This window comes from Crinia signifera, chromosome 6 (assembly GCF_055691185.1).
Source record: "Crinia signifera chromosome 6, ASM5569118v1, whole genome shotgun sequence".
Classification (NCBI taxonomy): Eukaryota; Metazoa; Chordata; class Amphibia; order Anura; family Myobatrachidae; genus Crinia; species Crinia signifera.
The window spans coordinates 186125447-186149026 of NC_139222.1; the positions used below are offsets into that span (position 1 = coordinate 186125447).

General features: G+C 40.6%; 1 protein-coding gene across 4 annotated transcripts; it reads right to left on the minus strand.

The window, feature by feature from the left end:
* Positions 1 to 548: 548 nt before the first annotated feature.
* On the minus strand, positions 549 to 17706 carry LOC146008751 (testis-expressed protein 47-like). 4 transcript variants are annotated; one of them, XM_083148390.1, is made up of 9 exons: positions 17612 to 17705; positions 17303 to 17434; positions 16085 to 16157; positions 13356 to 13450; positions 12815 to 12879; positions 5890 to 6091; positions 4769 to 4925; positions 3041 to 3100; positions 549 to 1521 (listed from the first exon to the last, which is right to left on the minus strand). In XM_083148390.1, the coding sequence occupies exons 2-8, from the start codon at positions 17423 to 17425 to the stop codon at positions 3063 to 3065; spliced, it is 753 nt and encodes a 250-aa protein (XP_083004516.1). In that variant the 5' UTR covers positions 17426 to 17434; positions 17612 to 17705; the 3' UTR covers positions 549 to 1521; positions 3041 to 3062. The 4 variants fall into 4 exon arrangements, with proteins under 4 accessions (XP_083004516.1, XP_083004515.1, XP_083004514.1 ...); XM_083148389.1 differs by lacking the exon at positions 3041 to 3100 and having other exon boundaries at positions 17627 to 17706; XM_083148388.1 differs by lacking the exon at positions 3041 to 3100.
* Positions 17707 to 23580: the final 5874 nt, after the last annotated feature.

A 23580-nucleotide genomic window follows, 5' to 3' on the forward strand; every position in this document is an offset into this window, starting at 1 on the left:
GAAAGGTCAACATGAGATTTTTGGGGTGTCTATGTCGACAGAAGTGTTTGTTTTTAGGATGAGTTTTAATTGGCAATGTTTCAATTAACTTACAAGTAGAAAATTAGTGCACATTTGTAATAAACATTTAAAATTATTTCTAACCCTAAAAATGCTAAATATTCTTTGATTTGTCAAAATAGCTCATGTACTGTATATTTATTTGTTTACCCTTAAATGCATGTTATGCACATCGGGACCCTAACTATGGGGTTTATTCTAGTTCATTCTTTGTGACAAAATCCTTCTTAGATGGACAAAACCATGTGCACTGCAGGGGGGCAGATGTAACATGTGCAGAGAGAATTAGATTTGGGTGAGTTATTTTGTTTCTGTGCAGGGAAAATACTGACTGCATGATTTTACACTTCAATATAGATCTCACTTTGAAGAAAAACCCCACCCAAATCTAATTCTCTCTGCACAAGTTACATCTGCCCCACCCGCAGTGCACATGGTTTTGTCCATCTAAGAAGGATTTTGTCAGAAAGAATGGACTAGAATAACCCCCTAGATGCAGAAGCAGTTTTTTTGCAGATTAATATGATATCCTTCGTGTCTGAGTCCTTCGTACTTTTCAAAATGCAGAAAAAAAACAGAAATTGTGAGGTTTACCACATTTTTGGCTTTAATTCACCCCACTCTTATGTTGTGTACACACGGCGCAATTTACCCTTCGATTTTGACTATATAGTCAAAATCGAATCGGTATTGTATAGACATCGAATGGAGATAGAAAGTGTTTTTAAGCTTTCTATCCCAATTCGATGCCAATGCGCGCTCCCATTCAGCTGAAATTTAAAGTAAAATAAACAGTGCAGCAATGACTATATAGTGCAAATTGAATGTAGTATAGTATGAATTGTATGTAAATAGCACAAGAGTTAGCAAAGATTGCAGAGCAATCAAATCTTAGTCGAATAGCAAAGGAATCTCACCATGTGTACACACCATTAGTCTTTTACTGTAAATAAGGGGTGGGGAACCTCAGGCCTGGGGTCTGTATGCGGCCCCCGTGGCCGGTCTGAGTGGCCCACCCGCCTGGCGGCTTTGCTGGGAGTCTGAGTACAGGGGAATTCTCGCAAGAGATTGGTAGTTCTTGCGAGATTCAACAGCAGCCGGAGACTGTCATCTCTATTCAGCGGCAGCCACCGGACAGCTGCAGCAGGACATTTTGTAAGATACATTTTTACATATAACCGCAAAGGATTTTTTTCCCTTACAAACGGCCCTTGGCACAAAAAAGGTTCCCCGACCCTGCTATAAATTGTGAAACCAAAACCGATAAGTAGCTTCATTGACTTTGGCCTTTAATATTTGTAGGAAAACAAAATTATTGTATTATAATACTTTGACTTAAATAATCCCTAAATTTTGTGTTGTACTGCTGCCTCTGACATCTGAGCATAGAAGAATGTTCCTCTCACTGAAGTGGTCTTGTCTTCAGGGGTGTTAAGTGAACAGGGGTGGGCCACACACAATCTGTAAAAAAAACACAAGAACATTATACTGGAAAATGTAAGACCGTTTTAGAGGGTTTTTTACTTTCATATGAAAAAAAAAAAACGTATGATGTGAGATGATGCAAGGAACTTGCCATAGCTAAAGTAACTGTATGTTACCTCAGCTTGGCAAATGACAAGTATGTGGCACCAAATGTACCTTTCTTGCAGATGTACTATCCTTCATGCACACCGTATTATAAATGTAAGACATTTAAATCTGAGCTGATCTTCAAGAGGTCATAGAGAACTTAGGTAGACATTAGGTTGACTACTATGAGTCAACAGCCACTAGGTCAACACATGAAATTGGTCGATGTGGTCATTACGTCCACATGGAAAAGGTCAATGTGAAAAATGGATGTTTTTTTTGTGTCTGTCGACATGGACACCATATATATGTATACCGCTTACCCTTGCATGGCTCTCTTCACTATTATATTCTCACTCTATGCCCACTTGGATTGTAGAGTATAAAAAAACCTACCTTTTTCTAAAGAAAAAAACATTAAAACTCAACCCTTTTCATGTAGACCTTTTTCGTGTTGTCTAATGCTTGCTTCGACCCAATGCATGTCAACCTATTTCATGTGTGGACCTAGTGACTGTAGACCTATAATGGTTGACCTAATGCTTGTAGACCTAGTGACTGCATTCCCTTCCAGAGACCAGTCTATAGGCCCCCATACATTAGGCTGACTTGTCCTAAGGACAAGTGGGACCTAATTCTCCTGTGAGCCACCCGGTAGCTCCCCGGGAGGCTCACATACAATTTGGCACTTGATGTGCCATTTTTTACATGTGATAAATTGCATGAGATTTATCACATGTAACCAGGGAGCTGTAGTGGGCAGTGGGGAGCCATGGGCAGGCGGCGGGTGCTGATCTGCAGTGGGTGGTGAGGCGCAGTGGGCCAGGCAGTGATCAGCAGGATGGGCATGCCGGGCAGGTATTAGAATTTTTAAAAATCATGTCAAATGACTGGCCGGCCTCTGATTGGCTGAGAGAGAGCACTCTCAACTGATTTGCTGCCTCATTTCCAGCTAGTCATTTGACACTTTTTAAAAAAAAATTCTAATATTCTAAAGCCCGCCCACTGCTCCTCACCACCCGGTAAAGATCAGAATTAGAAAGGTGTGTGCCAGCAGTGCAGGACCGCTGGCACGCACCTCGGAATTGGACCGAATGCATCTAGGGTGCTAAAAAGCACCCGAGATGTTCCACTGATGGGTCCAAACCGACAAATTAAACCTGCAGAAGGTTCAATCTGTAGGGTCTGACCCAATGCGCACGGGACCACACATTGGGTCAGAACAGGTGTCAAACTCATCTGATTTGGGCCTAATTCTCGGCAAGATCCATCAGAATCGGGCAAAATCATCCCAAATCTGATAAGTGTATGGGTGCCTTAAGGTTAGTAGATGAAGGAATATGATGGTGAGGTAGCTAATGAACTGAGCGGCATGCTGGGACAACAGACTGTAACAATGCTACTGTACCTTCTCCATGGATTTCAGGAACCTACACCATGGTCTGGTTTAAACTCCCAAATACCTGTCCTTTTACCAGATAAATAAGTTGAGAAAAAAATCTTATTATATTCCTACTCCAAAGTTTATTTAACTGTTTACTTTTACTTGAATTATGCCATTTGAAGAGCAGTGGTTGCAGCCATTTTGTAAACCAACCCAATAACCATGGTAATTATCTTTTTCAATTTCAAAAGAACTAGTGATGTTATTGAGGTAAGGTGAAAAAACTATTTTATAAGGTGAACCTATATTCAGCAGAATGTTTTAGACTGCCTTAATATTATCTTACAGCTCAAATAGTAGGCCTACTAAAAACCTGAATAAATAAGCTTCAGTGACAAGAGCAAGGTCCCAGGATACTCCTGCGGTCAACTGCATGCCTCAACAATGTATTGAAAGGTTGCCTTGTATGAATTCTGGATTAGTAAAAATGGCTACCTCTTCTGCATAAGTCACAGGTACATTTCAATGGATTATTAAAGTCTAGGGGGCAGATTCATTACAAGTAATAAATGGTGCTCCAGCCAATCAGCTGTCATAAAGTATTTCAAATACATGACAGTTATGAGCTAATTGACGGAAGCATAATTTACCATGTGTAATGAGTGATGACAAGAATATCACTTGTTGTTAAATCAGCCCCTAACTTTAAATCGACCTTCATCTCTGTGGCTATGACTGGCACTGATGTGTTGTAATGTTATGTAAGACTGTGAAGTAGAACCTTTACTTCTTTAGGACCTCATGCGTCACTGTGCAATTGCTCCAAATCAAGTGGTTTGCAGCAGAATGCAAAGAATCTATAACAAAGGACCCTAACAGTATAATAAGACACTACATTTTCAGTTTAAGCCATTAGCACATAACCATAAAATACAGTAATATGCAGTGCTACTCCAATACAGTATAATGTCAACCTTCATTACCAATAGCTTAATATTTCTCTCCAAAGGGTTATTAGAAATGTATGTAAAAGAAAGAGAATAACTTGTGGATCCCCAGATAATGGTATACAATTCAAATCATGTGAATTACTTTACACATTTACTTAAATGCCTAGGAATAACTAAATTAATAAACAATTATTTCATAATGTAAAACTGTTTTTATATGGTAAAACCGATGTAATGTATAACAGAATACACTCAGACCTCTTGGCACAAATGATGAACGTGACATGGATCACAGGGCCATCTTTATGTATGGGCTAAGTTGACAGTTACACAGGGCACTACGATCTATGGCCTGTCATTCATATTTTTTCTATCTACATATGCAACCAAGGGGGTGTAACCAGTGCTACGTTTCTTACTCCTCCACACAGAGCTACTGTTCTTGGAAGAAGATGATGACAACTGTGACGGACCCTGCCAGTGCTTCAACAGTCTTACTAGAATCTACAGGGTTAACGCCATCATTTATTCCTTCACAAGGGCTTCCACTTCCTCCCTTTAATGGGCACTGTGTGTGTGATGTCACAACTTCTTATTTTCTGGGCATAAGGGACTTAGGGAATTGCCTTGAATGACCTAGCCTCAATGGGGACCTAGTATCAAATCACATCTGAATGACCCCCATAGACATAGGCGCACACTTGTGCAAGTGCTGATGCAAAAATTAAACTCCCAAACATGATATTCCCATTGTCCAATGTCCCTTCTGCCAGTAAGAAGCCTGTGATGCTTAGAGACCTACCAGAGTCCAGGATAACATGGAGCGGGGTGTCGTAAGCCTGCAGGAACTGTTCAGGTGTAAAGAGATCTTTGCATTGCAGAAGATGCAGGATGGAAGATTGAGGTACAATTAATTCTGGCACCTTCTCAAACACAGAATCCGGGATGTTTTTGGAGCCCTGTAGATGGAGACAAATGTAAGTAAAATAAGAGCTAAATGATCATTTAAGGTAACAGGGTCACTTCAAGAAAGCTGCTATTGCTGGTAGTCCATATATGGTAAACAAAATAGATATTAGTTAATAAGCATTTAGTAACTATTTACAGTATCTTTGTAATTGCAGATGACACAAAAGGTATGCAACAGGGTAGACACACCAGGAGGGGTAAAACAAATGATTGAGGATCTAGGTAGATTAGAGGAATGGTCAAGAGCATGGCAACTACAGTTTAATGCCAAAAAATGCAAAATCATGCACTTGGGTCTCAAAAATACAAAGACTAAATACAGTATAGTATAAATGGCACTGTAATGGAAACTACTGAGAAGAGAGGAATCTAGGTGTCACTATTTCAGGGGACTTAAAGGCAGGTAGGTAATGTAACAAAGCAATGAAGAAGGCAAGTCGGATGCTTGGTTGCATAGGGAGAGGTATCCGCAGTAGAAAGAAGTAATAATGCCACTGTATAGGTTATTGGTACCACCTAATTTGCAGACTGTACAAAGAAGGGCAACTAAAATGGTGCATGGCCTAAATCACTAAACGTACCAGGAAAGACTAAAATATCTTAATATGTATAGTTTAGAGCAGAGAAGGGAAAGGGAAGACATGATAGAACATTTTAAATATATCAAGGGTTTTAACAGGGTACAGGTGGGAGACATTCTTCACAGGAAGAGGAGCAACAGAACACAACAGAATCATGCCTATATGCCTATCCCAATCATGCTTGGGATAGGCATATTGATATCCTTACAAAAAAAATAAGGATCAAATATGGTTTTAGGTATCATGTTCAAAAAAGGGCAGACTAGCTGGACCAAGTGGTTCTTATCTGCCATCCAATTCTATGTTTCTAATTCAATTTATGACTTGATATTTCCTAGTTTTGGTATTTCCCTATATTCTCCACTTCACAGACCTTAGGGTATTTAGTGAGATGCTTCCCAATCTTCAGTATCTTGGTCAGACACTCATTGATGATACCATCAGTGGCCTCCTCACTGTACTTATCTCCTAAGTGCTGTCCCGGAACATTCAGGACTTTGTAGCACCACTGGCTGAACAGTCGATTGGGGATGTTATGAGATATTACCACAATCTTGGGGTCCAGAAGTAGAGCCCTAAAAAACAGAATAATGTGACCTACAGTATAAATAAATCTTCTAAATAATAAAATAAAAAAACAAACATGTTATTTGACAGGTAAACAGAAGGCCATCTTCTAGAAAAAAAAGTGGTGCCTTATTTATGAAAAGTTAATAAAAAAATGTGACTATACCACATTTTTTAAAAACAAGCTTCACCATTTTGTAATTTGTCTTTGCTTTAAACAGAGCATTAAAAGAATGTCCTCAAAGGATCAATCAGAGATTTCATTTTTATTTCGATAGATGGTATGAGTATAGAGAGATTATATAGCTGTTGTTGTTGGTGAAAAATCAAAATTATATATGTGATAGCTTTAAAATTTGTTTAAAACCCTTTCCTGCGACTTCCGGTTATGGACTCATTTAAGCAACCACTGGTTCTATGGAGCTCCAGCATGGCGGGGGATACGGGGAGCCACTTTGATTCCGTTATGGACTTCCAAACTACCAGATATATCTCCAATGCTTTGTTTCAATTCTATAGCCATGGGAACAGACAATTAAAAAGTTGAAGCTGCTGAAGGCCCCTGGACCAAATGGGTTTTGAGGGGAATTCTACAAGATTTTGGTGGACAAGATTGGTGGTCCCTTCTCGGAGCCATTTAATGCTTTATTAAAGGGATCTCCACTGCCTTTGTACTTTGCCTCGACCATTGTTAAGGTGTGTCCAAAACATGGTCATGACATGGAGGATCCTGGGTCATATAGACCTATATCCTTTCTTAACAGTGATTACAAGCTTTTGACTGAGATTTTGTTGAAGAGACTTAAGTTCATTTTACCAACGGTAGTTTCTGCTTATCAAATGGGTTTTATTTATGGCCGCTACTCTGTGGTGAATGTGCATAAGGTCTTGGCAGTGATCCAGTGCTTGGAGCGGATGGGTAGTTCTGGAGACCATGTAATTATGTCAATGGATGCTGAAAAAGCTTTTGACTTGGTCACCTGGAACAACCTGTTCTAATCCCTAAATCGCTTTGGATTTTCCCAAAATTTGTCCATCTATTTGTCTTGCCGCAATTACTTAATAAAAATGAAATAAAAATTGTGTTGGAAGAAAATAAAACCCTTTCCTGCATGAATTACAATAATTTAATGCACGATTTCAGATATATGAAAACACAAAAACTGTTTGAAATGTTATAAATTATAAAATTAAAGACATGTGTCCACTTGAATGGACAAGAAGCATCTGCATCATAAAAAAATGCCCTACAGTATTATCATGGAAAAAGGAAAGGTAAAAAAAATGTTGTTTAAAAATATGTTTTTTTCCAGAAACAGTATGGATCTTTGTATTGCATGACGTCCATTTACCATATTTTGACCTAGATGTAACTTTCTTTGAATTTATTTATTTTACCGGCATTGCTATCTTAGATTTTACATAAATCACTTAATCGGTCAGTGCTGGTGAACCTTTCACTGCCATTGTATTTTGCCCTTATTGTTTTTATAGGAACTAATAACTGCCACTAGATGGCATACCTTCAAATTTTAGGTATCGATCCTAAGGAGAGGACACAATGCATCAGTCAAAAAGGTTTCTATAGAAGAAAATGATTTTAAAAACAGCTGCGCACTGTAATGATTTCTACGCATAAAATGGTTAATATTCTAGGTATATATTAAAATAAACTGCACAGAAAATACACAATGTAGCAAATAAAATACTGCTGAGCAAATACAAATGCATACTTTCCAACATGACCCTCTCCAGGAGGGACACATTGCTCTGTTTCTGGACTTTCCCCTTAATGTGTGATTACAATCACCTGTGGTAAAACACCTTTTTTATCAATTAACCTGTTTGAAACAGGTGATGATAATCAGATATTAAGAGGGAAGTCCAGGAGCAGAGCATTCTGTCCCTCCTGGAGAGGGTCATGTTGGGAGGTATGCAAATGTTACAAATCAAGTGCAGTATCTCTATATTTTACTAAGGAGTACACTGCATATAATACATTTTCATCACTCCTGTGAAAAAGGGCCAGACCAAGCTTCAAAAAGTGATAAAGAAGAGAGTGATAAACATTCAGCCAATCAGCTTCTACCTGTCATTTTTCAAACCTAGCCTGTAACATGGCAGCTAGTAGCTGATTGGCTGTCTGTTTATCACTCTCCATTTTATCACTTTTTGAAGCTTGATACATCTGGCACATAATCTGAAACAATTGGTCTGATCCAGAGTTGCATGCTAAATGTGATTTTCTTCATCTAGAGGCTGTGCAAATATAGGCTAATTGGAGTTTGTATAGCGAAGTCCTACACCACCTGTACTTTACTTTATTCCTGTGCCTGGTTACAGCTGTTAGTTGTTGTTATTGCAGAGTCGACCTTCCTGTCTGTGGTAGTAGCTGGTCTGGCTGTTCCATCTGTGCAGAGGGTTAACTTTTGTAACCTCACTTTACTTAAGGCAATAGATGTCTGAGTGTGGACCCTTGTACTGTGCCAATTATGGATTTTCTGCTGAGACCCTTTTATTGCCACAGAATGAATTTAGTTGGGTGAAGGTGAACTTGCCAAGCAGTTGGCCATATGAGAGCTGTTCTTCCCCACTAGGATTAGACCACCCATCCTCAGTGCTCAGAAATACCCTTTATTAATTATTTCCAAAGAAAGTCATTACATTATACCGAGAATTAATATCCATGGAAGCATTGTTCAAGTTTATGCAAAGCAAACCACTGTTGAAGAGCTGTAACCAAACTAAAAATGTGCAAAATGTTGGATTGTAGTGATCTTCACTGTCTCCACTACACCCTGTACTGTCAGAGTCACATCACAGCATGACCTCCAACCCTGTGCTACTGAGCATACATGTCCTGTAAGTACAGATGCCCATTGGTAGGTCACCATGGATGGTACCATTGGTGATTAAAATCAATTGTATAAGATTATCAAAAGGGGAACCATTATTCAAGGGGTGTGCAAGAAGTTTCCAGATACACCACAAGAATTTTATTTACAAAGTGAACATTACATTTTATCAAAGTATTCACCAGAAAAGTCTATGCAAACCCCTTGGCAAAGCAGCTGGGCTAGTCTAAAGTAGGTATGTTTTCCAGATGCCGGATGAAGGTCTCCACTGCAGCTTCCGGGTACTCAATATGAATCCTACACATCTTGTACTTGATTTGTGGGAACATGAAGAAGTTGCAGGGAGCTGGGCCTGGACTGTACAGCAGATGACCAAGCTCTACAATGCATTCATGGACCAGGAGATTCTTCCATTTCCTGTCCATTTTGTGGCAGGTGCATTGTCATGATTGAGAAGGGCATTATGAGTGAGAGTACTTGGACAATGTCTGGAAACGGCATTCTAGCACTTGCAGGCAGCATTTTTTGGCATACCAGGTGGGAATTTACTAAGATCAATAGGGTACGAATGCACCTGTCACAGACCTTCAGTCTTCTCAATTCACTTACCCTATCTGGGATCATTGGTGCATTGGGCAATGGCGGCAGGACCCTGGGCTGACATCTGTGTCGCTGTTGACTCGGAGTCTGCATGGCTTTGAGGCCTTCTGCAGTGCTAGGGCCGCAGTCGGCGGCAAGGCTGCGTGTTCGGCAGTCAGCATCCCCTCCGGCGTCTGAGTCACACGGGTGGAAATGGCAGACATGCAGTCCCTTAAGGCGCGCATGCTTCCCCTGAGACACATTTATGCCTTCAGTACCCAAGAGCGTCGGTGATGCACAGCGTTAGTGATGCAGGAGTGTTGGTGTTGCAGGGGCGTCAGTGACGCATCAAGAACCAATAAAATGCACTTCCTGATGGGCAATCAACGCCAGAGAATAGGTTCACTGACCTGCTCCTGTGTTCCTTGTGCTACTTTGATATTTCTACTACCTGTGATTGACCTCAGCTTGCTTTACTAACTTGTTTATGGCCTGACCTTGGACTTCCTATTGCCTTATCCTTTGGTACCTGCTTTGCCCGTTTGATCTCCACCCAGCTAGATGACCATGAATGCTCTATATCCTGTTTCCCAATATACACAAGCTCTAAAGGGGAACCTGAGCAAGGGACCGTGACCGGTGTGTCAGGCTAGGAAAAAGCCCAAATCCTGCTTGGAAGGGTCACTGGCAGAAAACCCTCCAACATGGTAAGACTCCACACCCTTGCATCAGGTCACACCAATCCCTGAGCTGGTAAGCTTCAGCTACTTAAAGTTTGTGATAGCACCCAATTATACCCATTCAATCTTAATTACTATCAGATAGGCAATTTTACTATCATTCATAAATGAATTCAGCAGAAAGTACAAATAGAAAATGCAACACATTTTCCATATGTATTTTGATGAAGCCATCAGATCAATGCAGGCTTCTATGTGTAAAGAAGCAGGTAAGCGGGGTTAGCATTGGGAAGGGGGGGGCAGCTCACCTACGCTGTCTATCCCCTGCTGCCAGTTGCTCCCCTCTGCCGGTTCCCGTGATCCCCAGCCACTGTTTTTTGCCGGTTCCCGTGATCCCCAGCCACTCAACGATCATGTGATCACCCCATGACAACAAGCATGAAAGCCCCATGGTAACAAGCATGTTATCCCCCCTGGGCTATGAGGATGAAATCACCCATGGCAACAAGCATGAAACCCCTGTTATCGAGCATGTAACTCCTGTAGGCAAGTGGCAGTTATGTGGCATAATGTGTAATGGCATTACATTGTGTGTGGTGTAATGGGCATAATGGTGTGCGGTAGGTATAATATGTAATGGGCATTAGAATGTGTGGAATAATGTGAAGTGAGCATTACAGTGTGGGGCATAATGTTGAGTGGGCATTATGGTGTGGGTCATAATGTGTAATGGGTATCGCAGTGTGCAGAATAATGTGTGATGGGCAATACGTTGTGTGGGAATAATGTGTAATGGATATTACGGTGTGGGGTATAATGTGAAATGGGCATTACGTTGTGGGGCATAATATGTAATGGGTATAACTGTGTATGGTGGGTATAATATGTAATGGGCATTAGAGTGCGGTATAATGTGAAGTGGGCATTACAGTGTGGGGTATAATGGGCATCACAGTGTGCAGCATAATGTGTAAAGGACATTACATGTGGGGCATAATGTGAAATGGGCATAATGGTGTGGGGCATTATATGTAATAGGCATTATGGTGTGGGGCATAATGTACAATGGGCATTACTGTGTGAGGTATATTGTGTAATGAGCATTACGGTGGTGGCATAATGTGTAATGTGCATCACAGTGTGCAGCATAATGTGTAATGGGCATTTACAGTGTGGGGCATAATGTGTAATAGGCATCATGGTGTGTGGCATAATGTGTAATAAGCATTACAGATAAACTGTGTATAGTGATTTAAGTAACCTGTCACAGTTTGGGCTTGGGGGTTATCTGTGTGGCCTACTGGGTCACTGTGTGGGCCTTCATGTTTATATGCCACTGTGTGGCCTTTAGCAAGCCAACTTAAGTGAGGGAGCACAACAACCATTTCTGTGGTAAACAATGTCTGGTCATGCCAGTTGCAAAAGTGGGCTGTAAGGTTATTGTTTTCCTGCTAGACCACACTCTTTATAATTAGACCACGCCCCTTATAATTAGGCTGCAAATTATGTAGGGGGTGCATTTTTAACTGTTCGCACTGGGAGACAAATTGTCTAGAAACAGCCCTATATGGTGTAAGTAAGATATAATCCTCAAAGCTCTCAGATCTTCAGCCTACTGTCCCTGCATATTTAAACTGAATGCGGAAGATTACAGGTTTGGTTAAATAAACACTACTGTACAGTTTGTTTACATCTTTAAGTTGATAATAACAGACTTGGCTCTGCAATGTCTGTTAGTGAGGTACTCCTAGAGTAGTAATCTTTACATTTTGTAATTTAATCACATTGCAGAAGCAGCAAAAAGCAGCTGGCAGTGTGCTAAAGATACAAGGCTATGGGTCAGATCACTCACAAATAAAAACAGGGCCAAAAGTAGGGGTGTACAAGTGTGGTTCTACCTAGCGGCAAGTAAGCAGCACTTTCCTTATACAACTGAATCCCCCACAGTGCCCTATAATGTACACCATTGTTATTTACCTTATTTATCTGCATATACTGTAGGTATTATTTAATATGAACACATTATGGAAAACTTGTATGTGGACCAGTAAAGGATGTGCTCGCTTGTGCTTGTTTGTATTTTAATAATAGGAACAATTATCTCATGTGATGTGTTTGACTTGGGGTAAAGTTACAATATGGTTCTGAATTTGATATTAATATCCTTTTAAATCCGAAGGTGAAAACCACTGTAGATGCATTGACTTTCAAAAACCCTGTATAGTACATGCTGCAACCCATTGTGTTTAGAAAATGGGAATAGAGAACATCAATGCTTTTCATAGCTCTGTACAGACCTACATGTCAAATTTGACCTTTAAGTGGACAAAGAGCATATACAAGAGGACAAGAGGCTGCACTGTGTATTTATATTGCAGCCTTTCCGATGTTCAGGCTCTGATGATATGCAATGGACAGCACATCACATCGGATCTGATGTCAAACACATGCGATTTTGACACTTTTTATCCGATTTCTTGCCCGATCCATCAGAATCGAATGAAATAGGTGTATGGGCACCTTTATATTCTTTACATTTTGATTTGTTGGTTACATTTGTGGTCTAGATTACCTAGGTACGATAAGCAATGTCATAATACAATCATAGCACACTCACCGGTCTCCTTGTTTTTTCATTTTTTTAAGATCCCTCAGAACACAATACAGGACATCCCCACTAGACTGAAATACAAAGGATGTCAGATATTAATCCTACATCCTCCTGTTAGGGGTCACAGTTCTTCACAGTGCACCCACTTATATACATTAAGATCAGCTGCTTTATAAGCTCCTTGTGAGAATGCAGCATATGAGCTCATCAGCAGCCGTTGACATCACTGACACATGAATTTATATCAGTTTACAAAATGTCCACTGATGGTGGATTGGGGACTGTTTGTTATAGGGTCACAACCTTAAGGTGTGAACACACTGTGCGATTCAGGTTCAATAGATTGCTTAGAAATTGAGCACGGATCGCTCCGTGTGTATGCCCCCCAGCAATGGCTGTGCACAGCCCCCCAGCATCTTCAGTGCAAACAGGGAAAGACAGTGCATTTTAATTAAATATAGTTAGGGCCGGAAAGGGGTAGCTCGTTTTTGTGTGATGTTAAGAATATATTGCAGGAAGAAAAGAGAGACAGATGTGTGTAATTTACCTCAAGAACATGGATGGTGTAGGCAGGATACAGAAGCAGGAGACCAGTAACATTTTCACCCTGGGGATACCGTTGAAACTGCTGCTCCCAGTATTCTGGAGGAGAGAATAAGCATTATAGTTTCTTGTCTCTTCCAGATGGAGATGTACTTTGTCTTGGAAAGAGCTAAAGTAGAGTCATACAGCTACTAACATTTGTTACAGGCTGTGTTTGAAAAAGTAGAGCTAGGAGCAGATTGGTTGGTAATTTATCTTGTTATCTCGCTCAACTTTATCACTCTCCAAGACTTAGTACATCTACCCCAAAAGTAACAAATTAATTTTAATTATAGTGTAACAATAGCATACCTCCAAACATTGATAGTTGTTGGAGTGGGACCCTGCATGCGCCAAAGGTGTGTGCGCAGCAGGGAGGGGTGAAGAGCATAAAGTAAAGGGGCAGAGCTTTGTGTCACCCTCATTCTATCGCTCTGAAATGCATGCTTGATGTCATTATATTATGGCCCTTGTTGTTTATTGTTTGATCTTTCTATGTTATAGTATAACATAGCAGGTTCATATTGCATAGCTAACTAATGTGCGTGTTGTATTTTCATGATGCAGTGTACTACAATAAAAGAAAAAGAAAAAAAGATATCTGCCACACATTTTACCCACTTAAAATATATTATTACTACATCTAGATAACTTGTAGGGGCTTGTTATTCCCATTTGGAAGTTCAGACATCAGAAAAATATTCATCCAATGCTGTATTAAAAGATTTTTATATTCAGTATATACATTGTTATTATAAAAAAATATTTATCATACACATTGTGTACATACCTATAACGTACTCTGAACCTTTCTTTCCTTCATATATATATATATATATATATATATATATATATATATATATATATATGTATGTATGTATGTATGTATGTATATGTGTGTGTGTGTGTGTGTGTGTGTGTGTGTGTGTGTGTGTGTGTGTGTGTGTGTGTTTTTACGTATGTATATTCCAACATGACTATGGAATACCTGGAGCAATTTACACCAAACTTGGAACACATATGACTTACAATCTGGAAACAAATACTGTAGGGTTAAGACACCCCTAGCAGCACCTTGGGGGCCCAAAAAGGGGTCTGTCCCCTACACAAAGTAGGTCAGGGAAGCAATATATGGCAAAGTTGGGGGGTAGAGGACATTGGGTCCAGAATAGGTTCAAACCCACTAACACCCACAATTCTGACACCGCCGGGGGCCCAAAAAGGGGTCTAGCCACTACACAAAGTGGGTCAGTGATGCAAGATATGGCAGAGTTACACAACATAAAGGGGGTAGAGGACATGGGGTTTAAGAAAATAAAACTGTAATCGGATCTGGGAGCCCACCACAGAGAGGTGTATGCCGGTCACACCATGGGCAGGGCGAGCGGTTAAGCTTAAAACATAAGAAGGATAAAGATCAAGTAATGCCAATTGGACAACCAAACTTCGGTACCTCAGCTAGTATATCAATAAAATATCTCAGCTGCCGCTGGTTTTGTGAGCTAAGGGTTACCTTACTGGTAATGGCAGACCACTGTGAAAATCCACATGCAGTACATGATTCAGCTGGCATGCACAATGGAACTGAAATACTAGACTTCGACATTTAGTTCTTTTAATGAAAAATATAGGATTAATCTCAAATTACTAACCATTGCTAAAAATATTTATTTAAATAATAGAGCATTTTCCCCATCATATTATGCTGCTATAGCCAGAGGCAAATTCCTCATTAGGCGTGTGCCTAATGGATGCTTTTGTACCATAGGACATCTTGAATGGAGTAAAAATGAGTAGGACATGCCCCTTTAAGCTGTCTTAATTAGTAAATATGTGTACATGATTAAAACAGAAGAATGTCATAGTTTGTGGCTTTTTTTTCAATTGTTTTATTAAATTGGCTATCTTTAAATGAGGGCTTATAAAAAAGCAATGAAAATAATAAAATTAGAAAAAAAGGGAGTTTACTGTTCTACATAGGGGTGTCCTCAACCGTAAATTTGGCCCTGGTTATAGCTATCCATTTCCCAGACGATTGTGCTTTTTACCTTTTGCTGATAACTGCCCTAATGGATGGAATGTTCCGCTCAGCCCTGCTGGATTAAAGGGGTAGTGCACCAGATTTGCCTATTATAAACAACTTAACCAAAATATATTTATGGTAAAATAGTATAAAAAAAAAAAATAAGTAATAAAAATATATGAAGATGTTCCATTTGAGGTTCCATTTGTTTTTTTTCTGAAAACAAATCTAATGACTTTACTTGCAGCTGTTTGGGTTGGTTTTCTGTTGGGCAAGGGTATCTTACAGGGTGTCCCTAAATACAATATTTGAAACCAGAAATTTGAAAACCAAAAGGTGGAAATATTGTCTGTTTTCAACAAGAATAGGTCAAAGTTACACTCAACCTACTCAATGTCATGTCCATTTTTCTGACAGTCAAAAAGCCCACGGATCAGCAAAAATGGCTGCCGATTCTCGATTTGACAATGCAGATTCGCCTTGGCCAGGATTGAATACGGATGGCCGATATTTCCACCTGTCAAAAATATCGGCTGGGATTGAATACCCCCCTTAGAACAAGTAAAGACATTTTCACAATAGGAAAACTTTGCAAGCCCCAAGTTCTGCACTTTGTAAACAGCGGTCACTGTGTCATAGGCAAAATGTATTATGGAATCGTATTACTGCACCTCCAAGGTCTCGCTTATCCGCCAACTCTGGGGAAATCTTAGACACAAAGATCAGCCGATGAAGAAGCGATTTCTAAACAAAAATAGTTTTACTTCAGTGGAAAAAACAACAACTTTATCTTAAGATTTAGGTCTTTAAAAGCGATAATTTGTAGGAAATATGTGTTATTTTCATTTGTACATGAAAAGTAAGAACATACCTATTCAACATGGAGGGTTTTTATTTCATTCAAGCCTAATGGTGAATGTGTTTTTTGCTATCAAACCCTGTTTGGGTGTAACTCTGGGCACATACTATGGGGTTGATTCTGGTTGACACGCAATGCTGCGAAATTCTCAGCTTTGCGGGTTCTCTAAATGCCACCCAGCGCCCGCACGAATGCCCGCTCCCCCCCTTGCATGACGATTTCCTCGCAGTCGAATGGATGTTTAGCATTAACATCCATTCGCAGCCTTGCGTGCGGGAGAAAAATCATTCGATGGTAGCCGACCATTAAATCATTTTGAAAATGCTTGCAGATGTAAAACATCTCTTTGGTAGTCTTTAAAAATCGCTTCCCTTGGGAGGTATTCAGTTTGTCCCATTATTTAATTTTTGATCCCTGTGTATTCCATTGCAGACGCCTTCCCCCGTTTTTAATTCTTTTTTTGCCATTGCAGTTTCATGTTTTTTTTTACAAAACTGCATCAGTGCGATGGTCAGATTAATTTTTAACTTTTTAGTACAAAAAGTATGTGCAGCCTGTACTAGATCGCATTGCATCTATTTCAAATCGATGGGATTAAAGGCCCACATACACATGCAATTTGGGCTCTTTCAATGCAATTGCAGCAATCACATGAAAAGCATCCAAATTGCATGTGATTGACAGCAATGCGATGCAAGGTCCCATGCACATCACTCTGGAGCCTGCGAGTCTCACCAGCTGCAGAAGCAATCTGTTGGATTGCTTCTGAGCTGAGCAGGATTGGCTGGGATCACATGCGATATGTCGCATGCAAAAGACCTGCATGTGATCCTAGACTGTAGTCTAGGAAGGTCCTAGATGACTTAAGGGGTCGGGCGACTTCTAGAGGAGAAGTCGCCCTAGTGTGACCAACTTTACACACAGCAGCACTACATTGCATAACTCAGCATTGTGTGCATCTCAGAATAAGTCCCTATACTGTGTCTCTATACAAATCTGAACAATATAGCAATACACAAAGTAGGCTTACCATGTCATCCCTGGAGTTTAACACCATCCGCTTGTTAAGCAACTGGTGAAATAAACTTGTTCCTACTTTCTCTGTAGTTGCTTCAGACTTCACTGACTGATTCCTGGATTTCGCGGCCTCCATTTCTTAATCCTGGTTTTGGATAGATGAAAGCAATTAGCTGGAGGAACTAAGTAGTTTGGAAAGGAGGAATAGCAATAAAAAAAAAAAAGGCTAAATTGAAAAAGGCAGCTTAAAAGTACTTTAAAAACATGTATATAAACATGTATATAAAAGTAAATGTTTCAGAGAAAAGTATAATCTATTTACACTCTGTATATTTACGTCTGTGGTATCTTAGTAACAGGGCTTGCCTCCTGCTCTGATTTTACTTTTGCTTCTTTGTCTAGTTTGTTGGCATTTTGTATTACCTTCTAGGCAGCCTCCTGTTGCCAAGTAACTCTTCAAATACATACTAATTAGCTTCATTCTAATACCCTGCGTGTTCCCCTAGCAGTTCTGCGTTTGTGTTCTATTCTGTTTAAGCTATTCTCAAACCATACAGTTGGCATACTACACATTCTTAAAATCTTGAAATGTCCAAAGATCAAATTATTTACTACCTCATTATGCATCAATATGTTAATATGGATGTAATGATGTCTGGCTATGACCAGATGAAAGGTTTGATTTAAAAGCACTTACCAATTATGAAAAATGAGCCTGGAATGGTCTGCAGTGGTGCCATGTATATATCCCTATATTGCATTAATAGCAGACTGCTCTGTATAGATACTTTGTGTTTATTTTACCCATTCTCACTACTATTGTAATTTCCTTATTTTTACATTTGAATAAATATCAGCATTTAGGGGGGGATTCAATCTTTGCTAATATTACCAACAGGTGCTGCCATTTCTGGAAGCATTGCAGGCTGGCTGGTTTTGAATAGGTTTTGTCGGAAAGGGGCGTGGATTGTTGAATTTTTAATACTGTATTATTATAGCAAGTCAAGGGTTAATAGCTCTGCTTAGTATCCAGCAATCGGCCTCACACATTTATGGGCCCTACACACATAGCGATTTGCACCAATGGTTTAGCATGGGCGATTGCCCTTAAGCTTCCTGGATTCTAGATCGCTCAGAAAGTGTCAGCAATGTCCACCGGCGATTTTGCTAAGCGATCAAGCATGGGTATAAGAACAATAGCGAATGAGTGACACACTTTATTGATCACAGAAGAAGGGATACTAAATAACAATTTGTTGTATCAGTTTTTCTTAGATTCACACTTCCATAATAGAGCTGTCACATAGGGCCTTATTCTGGTCTGTGCGGACGGAGCCGAATATGCGGCCAGGACCGTGCGTCCTAAACCCCGCCTTTCGTACGGATCGCTCACTCCGTCCGAATGCGGTAAGAAGCTGTCCGAACGGACCGCAAGTGTATTTCTCATGAATACACCTCCTCCATCTCAGGGAACCTCCCCCATCATTCGATGGTCGCAGACCATCGAATGCAGGACCGAGTGGTCAGGCAGCTCCCGCAACCTCAGATCACTCGGGCATTTCTCCGTGCAAAAGCAGGGATCTGGGCGGGCAGCTGACATCCGGCAATGTCATATGTCCGCCCCCTACACGTGCGTCACGACCGCATTACCATACGTACGCCCAGCGTTTTCATGGGAACGCCCATGAAACGCGGGGTGTAAACATATGGTAATGAGCCCAAACAGCCCTTCACGCCCCTCTCCACCCCCTGTTCGTAGTGTACACATTTCATGCGGAATTTGGACGTGCGTCCCGTTCGAACATGCGCAGAGACGCCTCTGCACATGCACAGACACAAAACATCGGCGGACATTACCGCACCAACCAGAATAAGGGCCATAGAGACTCATTCATGTGCGGTTACAAAGTGGCTGTTGTATGCACATCAGCCTATGTTTTCTTACTACACATGCATCTTAGCCACCATGTACACTAACAGCAAGTGAATTGTGGTTGCACTGAAGAATTATATAAACAACAGGGTTTTAAGAACTGAAGGAAGAAGGGGCGCCTGATAGGTTGTAATTCCAACTTCTGTTGTATGTGCACTGGAGAATTAGTTGCAAAGTGAGTGACAGAAAGTCAGAATTCGAGGGTGGGATCGGGGAGTGGGCAAGCAATTGTAGGAGTGTCACGGCCATTCTTATACTGTGGCTCAATGGGTCCCTCTGAAAGCAGCTTGAGAGCTGATATTTGCTTGCTCTATCCATTTATTCCTACCACTCCAACTATCCCCTCCTGTCTCTCATTCTCTCCATCCCCTCCTGTCTCTCATTCTCTCCATCTGCTCCTGTCTACACATTCTATTCATCCGCTCCTGTCTCTCATTCTCTCCATCCCCTCCTGTCTCTCATTCTCTCCACCCTCTCCTGTCTCTCATTCACTTCATCACCTCCTGTCTCTCATTCTATCCATCCCCTTCTATCTCTCATTCTCTCCATCCTTGCCTGTCTCTCATTCTATCCATCCCCACTGGTCTCTAATTTTCTCCATCTCCTCCTGTCTCTCATTCTCTCCATCCCCTCCTGTCTAACATTCTCTCCATCCCCTCCTGTCCCTCATTCTCTCCATCCCCTCCTGTCCCTTGTTCTCTCCATCCCCTCCTGTCTCTCATTCTCTCCATCCCCTCCTGTCTCTCATTCTCTCCATCCCCTCCTGTCTCTCATTCTCTCCATCCCCTCCTGTCTCATTCTCTCCATCCCCTCCTGTCTCTCATTCTATCCATCCCCTCCTGTCTCTCATTCTCTCCATCCCCTCCTGTCTCTCATTCTATCCATCCTCTCCTGTCTCTCATTCTCTCCATCCCCTCCTGTCTCTCATGCTATCCATCCCCTTCTATTTCTCATTCTCTCCATCCTTGCCTGTCTCTCATTCTCTCCATCCCATCTCTCATTCTCTCCATCCCCTGCTGACTCTCATCCTAACCAACCCCCCCCCGGTGACTTATTCTAACCATCCCCTCCTGTCTCTCACTCAATCCATCCGTTCCCCTCCTGTCTCTTTATATCAATCCCCTCCTGACTCTCATCCTATACACCCCCCTGTCACCCATTCTATCTACCCCTCCCATCTATCATTCTATCCATCCCCACCTGTCTCTCATTCTTTCAATCCACTCCTATCTCTCATTCTATCAATCCACTCCTATCTCTCATTCTCTCTATCCCCTCCTGATTCTCATCCTATCCCCCCCATAACTCATTCTAACTATCCCCTCCTGTCTCTCATTCTATCCATCCCTTCCCCTCGTCTCTCATTATATCCATCCCCTCCTGACTTTCATCCTATCTACCCTCGCCAGTCACTCATTCTATCCATCCTCTCCCATCTCTCATTCTATCCATCCACTCCTCTCCATATCAACTCTTAAAATGTGCAGTAGCGTTTTTCGATGTTTGCAAGGTGTTGGAGTGAAGTCCTTGGTCACTGTTTCTGCCATACAGATTAGTGTCTCTCTGTATGCGTGGACTGAAATCAGAACATGCTACATTCAAAAATAATTGGAAAATATGATAAATGTAATTTTTTGTTAGTAAATGTATTTAAGACTTTGTTGGAAAAGCACACTAGGCTCATCTACCATGTTGAGTAGGTATTCAAATGTATAATATCACAATGCAATATGAACTGATAAATGTTGAAACTCTATTAAAATTGTTGAGCAATAGGCCCCTAAAATATTTTCCTTTAGCCAATGGCTTCAGGTGCTTCCTGCTGAAGCATGTCATATGGTGGCATCCTAAATATGGGGCAGCCATCACAGACTGTTACTCCATGGGCTGTTTCCTGCTTGGTAGCCACCTTTTGATGTAGTCCATTACTGCGCAGACCACTTGTTTATGCTGAATGATGGCACATTTTTATCTCTGGTTTCTTTGGAAGCTGCAATTTGTTTAGTAACGTGTACTTCTGTTTACATATTTTTTGCTCTACTCAGCAGTTCATTAATTTACTGTGTGTTAAGTGACATTTTCTAGCTTCCTGATGATTTTTGGTAGTACTTATAATATACTTGATTAATGATTACTTTTTTAGCATGTAATCATTCTTTTCTATGCAGTTTCTTTGGAACAAGTATATATTTCCCACGTGTTCCTCGTCAGTACTAAGGATGCTACACTGCCAGTAAGTAAGAAAGACATTTTTACCTACTTGGAGAGGATTTTTTTTATCTGTAAATCTCTCAGATTTAGAGCATACATTTTACAACATGTTCTGATGCTTTTAATAAGTGTTTGCTCATTTACTGTACACAGCATTTTACTGCATTACTCCACATACCGCTGACAAAGAAGAACCAAAACTTAAAGTCAGATAAGGTTAAAATAAATATCAACATCGTGCAAAAAATGTGCATTTATTGTACAGAAATCTTACAGTGTATCTGTCATCTACAGATATGTCTGTCACAAATCAGGCAGCCATTTTGTGGCTTAAAGCAATATTTATCATAGAGTGACATAACAAGATATTCCTCAGTGATGTCACAGATTCCATCAAAAGCAGTTATTTTATAATTGGACCCAATATCAGTTACCCCCTTTGTGCGATGACACATGCCCCAGCTCCCAGTGCACACACCACACATGTTAGGTGTAAAGTACAAGCGCACACTGCAGTGGCAAGGCAGAAGAAAATCAGGAAGTGGCAAGTAAAGCTAGCTAGCGGGAAATATTTTCAGAATTTCCGGAATAATAGGTATCCTAACAGGGTGAACAAGGGAGGTCCTTTACCCTAAAAAACATTTGAGAGGCAAGAGTCATTGGACCGGGTTGTGGGGGCAGTGCAGGGTTACCATGAGCGGCACCCATATGTTGTTGATAAAAGTCATGAAGACTAAAATGTTGTCTAAAAATACAGTTTGTCAACTGAATTCTATATTGGAGGACATGTGAGTGCCGCCATGCATTTCTACGGAGGGTACCAGGGTAAATACTTTGAAGTGACTGTGGAGTGCCTGGTAGTTGCTATTTCTTATGCAAGCTAAGGTGCCCGGTTTCCTTTTACCCCTTTTCACCCCATTAGAAGTAAAAAAAATCCATGCTGAAAATAACTGTCACAGTTTCCGTTTCTAGACCACCCAGCAGGAGCACATGGAGAGTTCATCATCTGTCCTGTTTCCAAAGTACAATGTGATGCATTGTAAATTGTAGGCGGAAGTTTTGCCACATAACTCCGAAAACAAGCAACCAATTGCAATGTTATTATAATTCTTCAAATCTATGGACCGAGAGCGCTAATTTGGTATAAGACCTAATAAAACAATGGGATTATAGAAGTTGCTCATAAAAGTATATCATCTATATATGTCTAGTGCCCATTTGTGTGTCTCCGAAACACTGCCATCTGTTGGCAGCGAGTGAAACTACATCTCTTTCTCTCTTTCTCTCTTACACATGCAAAAACATAGACTTGGGAATGATGTGAGTGCCTGCCACCAGGATATATATATATAGATATATATATATATATATATATATATATATATGCACACACACCAAAAAATGTAATTACATCTTGCCCCTTTCCCCTAAACACATTCCCTGTTAAGAATACCCACACACACTGCAGAGGCAGAACAGTGCAGGTAGCCCAGGTCCATTTACTAGTACTTGATAAATAGGCTAATAGTAACAGTAACAGCCATTATAGATATGGTTATCAGTGGCATCATTAGCCGGGGGGGGGGGGGGGGTGTGAGGCCCGCAACCAGATGTCACCCTCAAAAGGTGTAACACCAAAGTGCTGGCTCTTCTGCAGTGACAGGAGGAGGGTGCTGCATTGTGCTCTCCTGTATCACCTGGCTCCTATCACAGGTAAAGAGTCGATGCTGAACACACCCCTGGAGTGAAGAAAAAAGGGTCCCTGAGGCCATTGCTAATTAAATGAACCAACACCATGAAACAGACACTTGGCCACTTTATTCTTTTAATTAAGAAACAGATAAAATAGAAATGCTGATACAAAAAAACTAAAATAAAAAACAATGAAGAATGAATTATTGCATAGCAGTTCATGATAAAAATATATGACAGTTTGTCTCTTACCAAAATAGCTTCCACTACGAGGCTTGTAGTCATAGCGTGTATATATATATATTCTATTTATATATATAAAACCATCCACTTTTTACAGGCTTAATAAATACATTATACTTCACTCCCAAATTGTGGGAGATTTGTGTTGTAGTTTTGGGACATAAGAAAATGCAGTACACACAAACATGGATACTAAGCACAGTAGGCTCATT